The sequence below is a fragment of the Coccinella septempunctata genome, chromosome X (genome assembly GCF_907165205.1).
Source record: "Coccinella septempunctata chromosome X, icCocSept1.1, whole genome shotgun sequence".
Classification (NCBI taxonomy): domain Eukaryota; kingdom Metazoa; phylum Arthropoda; class Insecta; order Coleoptera; family Coccinellidae; genus Coccinella; species Coccinella septempunctata.
Window position 1 is genome coordinate 321,571 of NC_058198.1, and position 10,926 is coordinate 332,496.

The 10,926-nt window shown below is 34.8% G+C and overlaps 2 protein-coding genes across 4 annotated transcripts; both read left to right on the plus strand.

Annotated features, from left to right (window-relative positions):
- The first annotated feature begins 714 nt into the window (after nt 1-714).
- Nucleotides 715-5,183, plus strand: LOC123322041 (AP-2 complex subunit alpha). Its single transcript, XM_044909865.1, has 15 exons — nt 715-778; nt 852-941; nt 1,086-1,203; nt 1,311-1,522; nt 1,575-1,768; nt 1,825-2,056; nt 2,114-2,222; nt 2,275-2,428; nt 2,730-3,219; nt 3,278-3,505; nt 3,557-3,987; nt 4,046-4,314; nt 4,367-4,511; nt 4,566-4,773; nt 4,921-5,183. The coding sequence occupies exons 3-15, from the start codon at nt 1,140-1,142 to the stop codon at nt 4,996-4,998; spliced, it is 2,814 nt and encodes a 937-aa protein (XP_044765800.1). The 5' UTR covers nt 715-778; nt 852-941; nt 1,086-1,139; the 3' UTR covers nt 4,999-5,183.
- Nucleotides 5,184-6,298: 1,115 nt separating this feature from the next.
- Nucleotides 6,299-10,194, plus strand: LOC123322045 (glutaminase kidney isoform, mitochondrial). Of its 3 annotated transcripts, none has more exons than XM_044909871.1 (12): nt 6,299-6,454; nt 6,511-6,551; nt 6,623-6,658; nt 6,722-6,812; nt 7,163-7,302; nt 7,357-7,486; nt 7,573-7,816; nt 7,910-8,031; nt 8,080-8,238; nt 8,287-8,595; nt 8,694-8,848; nt 8,972-10,194. In XM_044909871.1, the coding sequence occupies exons 1-12, from the start codon at nt 6,374-6,376 to the stop codon at nt 9,219-9,221; spliced, it is 1,758 nt and encodes a 585-aa protein (XP_044765806.1). In that variant the 5' UTR covers nt 6,299-6,373; the 3' UTR covers nt 9,222-10,194. The 3 variants fall into 3 exon arrangements, with proteins under 3 accessions (XP_044765806.1, XP_044765807.1, XP_044765808.1); XM_044909872.1 differs by having other exon boundaries at nt 6,338-6,436; XM_044909873.1 differs by having other exon boundaries at nt 6,342-6,454; nt 6,499-6,551.
- Nucleotides 10,195-10,926: the final 732 nt, after the last annotated feature.

The window sequence follows — 10,926 nt, forward strand, 5'->3', positions numbered from 1 at the left end:
CCGCACGACTCGACCGATTCTGGTTTGAGTTTGAGTCAATACAAATATCAGTAAGGAAAATTAGAATAAATTCGAATGAAAACTGTATGTATTTTGTTAATGGATGCTTCAGATGAATAAAAATCGCAGAAAAAGAAGTTTTAGTAATATAGTAACAATAAACTTGTTGTTACTACTTGTAATATTCATGAAAAAATATTTCTATATTCTACCATAAAAATTCTTGTTACTAGGAAACGGTGCATTTTTTCAATGTTGTACTTCTTCACCTTTTTTGCAGAGTAAATGATGAAATACATAAATGGGGGAATTTCGTCGATGTCTTTAACAAAAAAAGTTTCAACCATTAAGTGCTAGGCCAGTCCGTTCCAGGGGTCCTGAAGACTTATGCAAAGATTAGGGATTCTCTCTAATTTTTGGACTTATGGGGAAGGTGTTGAAGACAAATCATTACTGATGATATTTGTATTGACTCAAATTCAAAAAATTATCAGAATCGGTTGATTCGTTCGGAAGTTATCTCAAGGAAACTGAATTATTGGAGTATCATTTGGCGGCACAGATTTTCGCAGGGAGGCGTTGTAAAAAAAAATTAAAGCATTCCTGACTGGTCTTATTGACTCCTAGAAAAGAGTCACGTAGTGTCCGGACACGGGTGTGATATTTTATTATTATTTGAACACTGCCACGTCCTTGATGAGTGACAATCGCTGTCAGTGTGACCGGCGATGTGTGATGTGTGATGTCAAAAAGTTCATCGTTGAAACAAGTGACAGAAGTAAGGCGAATTGTATTGAAATTGTTTATCTATATTTCGCCTTCCTGAAAAAATATAATATTTATCTTTGCAGCCCCAGAAAGACGATTTAAAGAACAGTTATGACTTATTGAAGCATATCGATCATATAAAATACTCCTTTTTATTTAGCATTAGGAAGTAGGTGAGTAATTTTAGGGGGAGGGTTTAATTTACTATTCGTGCACATTCAATACGAATACGTAACCGTTTTCATCAATTGAATACAAGTTTTCCTATCTTTTGATCCTTTTAGTCTTATTTGAATTTCATCAATGTATTTTTTCAGAATTTTACATACGTCTACTAGGCATTGAGGAAATTCAAAGAGGCATCTACCAAAATGCCTGCAGTTCGAGGAGATGGAATGAGAGGCTTGGCCGTCTTCATTTCAGATATAAGAAATTGTAAGTTAACTTCATTGTCCACTTTGTTCGGTTGTTTCATACTTCGCTATCGAGAAATTGGTACTTAGACGTTTAAAAGGATCAACTTGTTTCATATTAATTTTCAGGCAAAAGTAAAGAAGCTGAAATAAAGAGAATAAATAAGGAGTTGGCAAATATTCGCAGTAAATTCAAAGGGGATAAAACACTAGACGGTTATCAGAAGAAAAAATATGTTTGCAAATTACTCTTCATATTTTTACTGGGACATGATATAGATTTTGGTCATATGGAGGCAGTTAACCTGCTCTCTTCAAATAAGTACTCTGAAAAGCAAATAGTAAGCTTGATTAGGTTGTTGAACATATAAAATGTGACATAACCATTTTTAGGGATATCTTTTCATATCGGTATTGGTTAATACTAATAGTGAACTCATCAAACTGATAATACAGAGTATTAAAAATGATTTGGCCTCGAGGAATCCTATACATGTCAATCTGGCTCTTCAGTGTATAGCAAACATTGGCAGCCGTGAAATGGCGGAGGCTTTTGGAAATGATATTCCGAAGCTTTTGGTGTCAGGGTAATTAATTTTCTTAAAATTTGCCTCATTGATTTTGACTAGGAACTTTTTCTCAGAGACACAATGGATGTTGTTAAACAAAGCGCTGCTCTATGTTTATTGAGGTTATTCAGAACATCTCAGGAAATTATACCAGGTGGAGAATGGACCTCACGTATTATCCATCTTTTGAATGATCAGCATATGGGTGTTGTTACAGCAGCAACCAGTTTAATTGATGCTTTGGTGAAAAAAAATCCTGAAGAATATAAGGGATGTGTGTCATTGGCTGTTTCAAGACTAAGCAGGGTAATCAAAAAGTCTTGATTCTTTGCTGAGGAAGATAATCTTACCAATTTTTTTTAGATTGTCACAGCTAGTTACACCGATCTCCAAGATTATACCTACTATTTTGTACCAGCACCTTGGCTTTCTGTAAAATTATTACGTTTACTACAAAATTATACACCACCAGGTACTCTCATTTCATCAGTTATATTCTGCTAAAATAACTATTATGTTTTCAGCTGAAGATCCTGGAGTGAGAGGTAGGCTGAATGAATGCTTGGAAACAATTTTAAACAAAGCCCAGGAACCCCCAAAATCTAAGAAAGTCCAACATTCTAATGCCAAAAATGCAGTTCTTTTTGAAGCTATCAGTTTGATCATACATAATGATAGGTAGGTAGTTGTTTTATGAGTTGGACTTTGTATATCATAAATCGAAGGTATTCTTTCAAGAAACATATGAAAAATGTTCCCATGTTTCGATCCACCACAAGTTTTATTCCTGAATAATATTGACTTTTAAGCATAAGTATGTTGTGTAAATTAGATGAGAAGCATAAATATTACAATTCCTTTTCTTATTCAGGCATCGTTTATCAATGCATGTACTGATTGCCAACACATATGGAAGAGAAATGTGCAGAATTTGTCACTTTGAAAATGTTGTTATTATTGGAATATCTCTTGTTTTCAGTGAGGCCAACTTATTAGTTCGCGCTTGCAATCAGTTGGGGCAGTTTCTGAGTAATAGGGAAACAAATCTGAGATATCTGGCATTGGAATCTATGTGTCACTTGGCTACATCCGAATTCTCCCATGAGGCAGTTAAAAAGCACCAAGAAGTAGTGATTCTCTCTATGAAAATGGAAAAAGATGTCTCTGTTCGTCAGAGAGCTGTGGATCTGTTGTATGCTATGTGTGACAAAAGTAATGCTGAAGAGATTGTCCAGGAAATGTTAAATTATTTGGAAACAGCAGATTACTCAATTCGTGAGGAGATGGTATTGAAGGTAGCCATTCTTGCGGAAAAGTATGCTACTGATTACACCTGGTATGTCGATGTTATCTTGAACTTGATAAGAATAGCTGGAGATTATGTTTCCGAAGAGGTCTGGTACAGAGTTATTCAGATTGTTATAAATAGAGATGAAGTTCAGGGATATGCTGCGAAAACTGTATTTGAAGTAAGCATAACAACAGAAACCGTAATTTCTCTATCAACTAATATTTTTTTATTCTTAGGCACTACAAGCTCCAGCGTGTCATGAAAATATGGTCAAAGTTGGTGGTTACATCTTGGGGGAATTCGGTAATTTGATTGCTGGTGATCAAAGATCATCTCCAACTGTACAATTCCAACTCTTACATTCCAAATATCATCTTTGCTCACCTATGACTCGTGCTCTTTTACTCTCCACTTATGTCAAGTTTATCAATCTATTCCCAGAGATACGAAGTCAAGTTCAAGAGGTAATCATCAATGCAAATCATGAGTTTCTTAGTTTTAAACAATTATTGTAGGTTTTCAAACAACATAGTAATTTGCGTTCGGCAGATGCGGAATTACAGCAAAGGGCATCAGAATACCTTCAGTTGAGCATCATTGCAAGTTCGGATGTATTGGCTACAGTTTTAGAAGAAATGCCTGCTTTTCCGGAAAGGGAGAGTTCAATACTCGCCGTATTGAAAAAGAAAAAACCGGGCAGATTACCTGAAAATGAAATAAAAGAAACAAAGAGTCCTGTTGTAACTAATAATTATACCACCAATGATAATCACAGCACAAGTAGTTCTGCTGCTTCCGCTGATCTACTTGGGCTTTCTACACCCACTCAACCAAGTACAACTTCCAATACAGGGGGTTTACTTGATGTTTTGGGCGATGTTTATGGCACAAAACCAAATACTTCATTGAGCACAAGTGCACAACCCAATGCCAGTAATTTCAAGAAGTATGTCTTGTTAGTTAGTACTGAAACATGAAGTAATTTTTATTTTTTTTAATTTTAGGTTTGTCTGCAAAAACAATGGAGTTCTTTTTGAGAATGATCTGATTCAGATTGGTGTTAAAAGTGAATTCAGGCAAAACTTGGGACGTTTGGGTCTCTTTTATGGAAATAAAACTACTGTTCCATTACAAAGCTTTGTTCCTAACCTGTTATGGTCTGAAGAACAGAGTAACAAATTGATAATTCAGATGAAGCCAGTTGAGCCAGTATTGGAGGCTGGAGCACAAAGACAACAGACTATCAATGCTGAGTGTATTGATGACTATACAGGTTTGTCAAGAAGTTTAGTTTGACATATATTATTACTGGTTCTCTGTTTCAGATACACCATCAATAGGTTTAAGCTTCCTATATAATAATATTCCACAAAAGATTACTTTCAAATTACCTCTTACTCTAAACAAATTTTTTGAACCAACTGATATGAATGCAGAATCCTTTTTCGCAAGATGGAAAAACCTTGGAAGGTTAAATATGTACATTCTAATAATTGACTCCTCTAATTTTATGTTATTTTACAGTACAAATCAACAACGCTCCCAAAAAATATTTAAAGCAACAGGGCCAATGGACCTTCAAGCTGCTAAGCCTAAGATAATTGGGTTTGGCATGCAACTGCTTGAAGATATAGATCCAAACCCAGATAACTTTGTTTGTGCTGGTATCATTCACATGCGCTCACAACAAGTAGGATGTCTCCTAAGATTAGAACCCAACAAGAACGCACAGGTATATTCATTTTTTGCCTTCTATTACTTTAAAAGAGCATGTTCTTTTTCATATAAAGGGTAATTGTGTTCAAGATTTTATGGTTCAGCAGAACACTAGTACTAACCTCTATACATTTAATGAACTATATCTACTTTTGTTTTTCAGATGTACAGGTTAACAGTTCGTTCAAGCAAAGAGAGTGTATCAGTTGAAATATGCAATTTGCTTGCCGACCAGTTCTAAATTCAATGTAAATTTTTTATACATATATCAAAATTCTTTAAATTACTAAAGAGACCCTGGAAATCTAATATGATTATATATCAAGTATCACTTGAAATCCACTATTTCAAAGTGCTATATTATATATTATGTCTTCAAGAATAACTCTATGATGTAGACTTTTCTCAACAGATTTATTGTGACATCCCCAAAAAGACAAAGTAGTCACCATGAATTTACTTCTAATATTATTAAATCACATTCAGTTCCTGAGAGACCTGATCTCGATTATTTTTTTTTATTTAGATAATGCTCATTAAAGATTCAAATAGCTTGATTTTTTTATGATCAAATTTCATAGTCTATTTTATATTTGAATTAAATTTATTATTCTCTTTTGTTTGTGATGAAGAATACTTGAACAATATCTTGGGAAATGGTTGATTAACTAAGATATGTTAGTGCTAACAAACAGCAGATTTCTCCCAATCCAGACCCTGATCTTTCAGCTTGAAGTAATTTTAATATTTATAGTAGCTATTATAATGTGCTGATTGTATGTATTATAAGTACAAAGTAAAGATTTTGTTTGTATTAGATAATAATGTTGACGAAAAAACGTTTGATTCAAGGCCCATAATGAGTCCATTAATCCTTCTCCCCTATAGCCAAATGCCTATTGAAATATAATTATGACTCTCTATACTTTGATGGGCATTCGGCCATTACATTAGAAGAGTCATAGTTATAAATAGTAACTATGACTCTTCAAGGTAGTAAGGGGCATTTGGCTACCTTAAGAAAGTCATAGTGACTCCAAGTACTTAAGAGAGTCATAGTTACTTGGAGTCACTATGACTCTCTACCTTGAGGTAGCCAAATGCCCATCAATATATAGAGAGTAATAGTTACATAACACTTATGAGAGTCATAGTTACTATTACTATGACTCTCCTAAGGTAGCCAAATGCCTATTGAAATATAACTATGACACTCTATACTTTGATGGGCTCTCCTAGTAGAAACATGTCCTACTAATGTAACTTTGACTCTCTTTAATTTGATGTTTCCAAATGCCCATCAACATATAGAGAGTAATTGTTAATTACTAATAATAAATAGTATTAGTAATGAAAAAGATATTTTGAACATTTTTAATGGATACGAGTAATGAATGGAATAGACGCTATCTTGAATTGGCCTCTAGTTGAACACAAAATATCTGAATCTTTGCCAAGACGTCCTGCTCTAAATCGTGTTGCGAAAAAACTTGTGATTGATCAATGAACTTCATCGAAATTTGGGCCAACGGCACCGACGCACTGCGTCCATATTATCAGTGCCTTTTAGACGCCCTCTTATCTGGATCAGTGTCCACGTCAAAATTTTCAACACGATGCTCTCAAGATATTTTAGCCACAATCTCATAACAACTGGATGTATCAAGTTGAAGAGGAAAGTGAGAATTTTGCCATCAGTAATTCGGATATATTTCGTGCATTCCATTCATTGCTGAGAAAGATGTTTTTTTAGGTATTTGAGCAACATCAAATTAATGGTGTTATTATGGGAAGGTAAATTCTACTTGAATATTGAACAATTTCTTAATTAATTTCTGAATTTTTCACGTTTTTATGACAACCAGGAGAACGTTCTCTTTTATTCATGACACTCACTACATGTAAGTTGAAAACTCAATTTTTGTAGAAATAAAAATTAGAAATTCTCTCTACTCAAATTTCAGGGGTGGTGAAGATTCCCATTCTGAAGAAACTTTATTTGAAATGTTCAAGAATGAAGAAACGGGTTATCTACCCATTGGAAAATTCCTAGCTGTGAGGAAATTATTTGGAAATCATCAAACATTTTTAATTTACATATACAGGTGTCTGTAAATAAAAAGCGTGGGACTGCAGGACTCGATTTTTCGATGAAAAGGAGTAGGGGTAATTCATTTGATTTTTTACGAAACCGTCAAAACCTGTAGTCGCTGTATCTTCGATGGATGGGCGATTTCGAAAAAACTTTCTACTGCTTTTTATCGTGTATTAAGTTCTAAACTCCCTTGCATTTATTCTCAGACACCTTGTATAGATTTATACTGCAGGTATAGGTTATTGAAAACCTCAGATTTTAAACAATTTTCACGAGTGGTTTTATTTGTTTTTACCAATCAATTTTTTAGGCTCTCAAAGAAACAGGATTGCGGAAAAGTGATCCACGGTTGAAAGAAGTGATGGACTTTTTGAAAAAAATTCAAAGGGAGAAAAATAACGACGGTTCCCCATTAGATACGCAGCGTCTAGACCTGGAGACTTTCAAACGGTTGATATTTCAGTTTAATATAGTTAAATTTCGTTCTGATATTTCCACTTTCAGAATAATTCAACCGAGTATAGGACTGATAACAAGAGCTTTCAAACATGAGCTCATCATTCCCGAATTTCAGGTATTCACTGACCATATAGAGGATATTTACTGGAAATGTAAAGATAACAATGACGGCACAGTAAGTATAAAATTCGCCAAGTTTTCATCTTATGTCGATGTGATCGAAAAACGGTGATAGTTTTTGAATTACTGTTGTTTTTTCAGATCGCAAGTTATATACCACAACTGAAAAGGATGAGTTCGAGCTACTGGGGTGTTTCTATTTGTACATGTGATGGTCAAAGATATTCCATAGGAGATACTTCAATTCCTTTTACTATTCAATCTTGTAGTAAACCTCTGACTTACGGTCTGGCGTTAGATCTTCTTGGGGATAAAGTTGTTCATAAATATGTGGGACAGGAACCTAGTGGAAGGAACTTCAATGAGTTAATTCTCGATTATAATAGTAAGTGGGTGATACTCCTAGGAGATAACCATAGACATAACCCCAAGTCTAGTCTATGGAGATAACTGATGTTCATTTAATCATTATCAACAGAAAAACCGCATAACCCAATGATCAATGCAGGAGCTATACTCATTTGTGCGCTACTGAAAACAACAGTTAACCCAGAAATGACACTGGCGGAAAAATTCGACTTTACCATGAATTACTTCGAGGTATACAACAAGCGTAAAATGAATTTTTTTATTGAATAGTTCTTGTAGAGACTGGCGGGAAGGGAAGACATCGGATTTAATAACGCCGTGTTCCTTTCCGAAAGGGAAGCAGCAGATCGAAACTACGCCTTAGGATTTTATATGCGAGAACACAAGTGCTTTCCTGAAAACTCGAATTTTAAGGAATGCATGGATTTTTATTTTCAGGTTTGACTGATTTTCCGGTTGAACGTTATTTTAATTACTATTTTTTAGTGTTGCTCCCTGGAAACTAATTGTGACCAAGTTTCTGTCATCGGTGCAACCCTAGCAAATGGGGGAATATGTCCTTTAACTGAAGAGAAAGTATTGAAACCTGAGAGTGTGAGAGATGTTTTATCCTTAATGCATAGCTGTGGAATGTATGACTACTCTGGTCAGTTTGCTTTCAAGGTTGGATTGCCGGCAAAATCAGGAGTTAGCGGTTGTCTTCTAGTAGTTATTCCGAATGTTTTGGGAATTTGTTTATGGTCTCCACCTCTTGATGCGCTTGGAAATAGCTGCCGAGGAGTTCAGTTCTGTGAGGTGAGAAAATATCGATATTGAAAGAACCTACACATTTGATTGCCTTTCATCATAATGACCTTTTTGTATGTTTTTTGATAAAAAAACTTCGCATGCAGGAATTGGTTAGCAGGTTCAATTTTCATCGATTCGATAATCTGAAACACGCTTCGAATAAATCAGATCCAAGAAAGCACAGGTTTGAAACAGCCGGATTGAGAATAGTTGATCTATTGTTCTCTTCTGCTTCGGGAGATTTGGCTTCCTTAAGAAGGCGAGTATATTTCCACTTTCAGTCTAGATCTCAGCATTTTTATAGCGGAATGCCGTTGACTGTTGAGATATTTTAATTTTACAACCGTCATCCTAGACATCTCAATTTCTGTTTTTTTTTTAGGCATAAACTCTCTGGAATGGACATGACCCTTGCAGACTATGATGGACGAACAGCCCTTCATTTAGCCGCTGCTGAAGGACATATCAATTGTGTGGAATTCCTTCTTAATTTATGTCACGTTCCCGTTCAAGTAAGAGATAGATGGGGTAAAACGCCACTAGACGAGGCGGTTTTTTTTGGTCATAAAACAGTAGTTCAAATGTTGAAGGATTACAACTCTGAAATAAGTGTCACCAAATCAGATAGTTAATAAATGTTGAAATCATTCCGGAAGTCATTGACAATAACTGTAGTAATTGAATAAGACGTTTACGTTCACGATCATGAGGTCTTATTATAGATGATTGATTGTTATGTCAATTTGCGGCTGTGATGATGTTATAATTGTATATAGATCATGCTGACATTCAAAGTTTTGTATCTCCATATCATTTTTGTTCGTTTGCTGGTTTTTGAGTCCTAAATGATGGTTATTTCCACAGACAAATATCACCATCAACTGAGATCTTTAACGTGTCTATGATAATTTTGAAAGATTAAAAATAAGCGTCGTGATGACAATTATTGAATTCTGAAAAGTGCCCGCAGGAGATATATTTTTCAGAATAATATGTAATTGTCTGCACGCCGCTAATTTTTAATCATTTGAATGCAATACTTTCTGGGTTCAAATTCGAAATAAGTTGATGTAATAGAAAGTTGAGTTTTGGGAAGTTATCTGAAATGCAATATGCAATATGATCTTGAAAATGTTCGATGAATAGTTTTTTCATTTAATTGAGTATACCTACGATATAAGGCTTGTTAACTTTCGTGTTGTTCGAAAATATACCATACCATAATAACCCATTTGTTTGTCATCAACTGTTAACAGTTCATAAAAAAATACCCTGTAATATTGAATTAATATGTGGTCGCGATACTTGATGAAAATCCATAATTGTACTAAAAAACTGAATTATATATGCTTTCTACTAACATCTGTTATTTAACCACTCCTAACAATTTTATATTCGTTCTTATTCAGCCACCCGAAGAAATAACCCGTGTACTGGTTAAATACTTCTTGTTAGTGAAAATTCATGTAATTCAGTTTTTTAGTTTAAATGCCTTCTAGGTATAATAAAACAGATATTTCGTTTTTATTCACATATCCATACGAATTGGATGTAAAATCGGGATAGGTATATACAGGAATATGAAATAAAAGTCGTGCTTATAAATGGAGACAACAAACGTTTATTTAAATATTCACCCATATGAATTCACTGTGTGTCGATTATTTGTGAACTATATAGTTGGGGGTACAAGGTGTGGTGCAAATATTGATGAGGGGCTGCCGCCAAGAGCAATGGCGGAAACTATATTCTACTACGTATATCACATCTTTTAGATATAATTTCGAAGTTGGCTTTTCGCTAGCATGCGGTCGATCAGAAATCACATTTTTCCGCATGCGCTTTACCTAACCTAAAGTATACTAAAAGTGAGATGAATTGTGAGTTCGTTAATTTACACAACACTAATATTTTTGTTGTGAGTGAGCGTCGGGAGGGGACAGGGGATGGATAGAGTGTCCTTATGGCTCTATGGCGGCATACGCGCACTTTCTATTGCCTGATTCGACCTTTATAATGAGCCCCTCATATCCACACCAGCCACTAATTTTGTTTTTTTTTTTTTTTTTGGACCACTGTGAATCATTTTGCTAATTTGAAAACAAGCAGAACTGGAGGTCAGGACGGGCGAGCAAATTGTCTGAAATTCATGATCCGAGTTAAGAATGTTGAAGTTTTGATTTTAATTTTTGACTACCTAATTTATACTTATTGCGAGTTTTCAGGAGTCTCTCCAGATCTGCTTATTGCAAGATTTTTCACAAATTCCGTTAGGTAAGATTGTAAACAATACTCTTCTCATACATACCAGGTGTGTGCTTCAGAATCATAAAAATC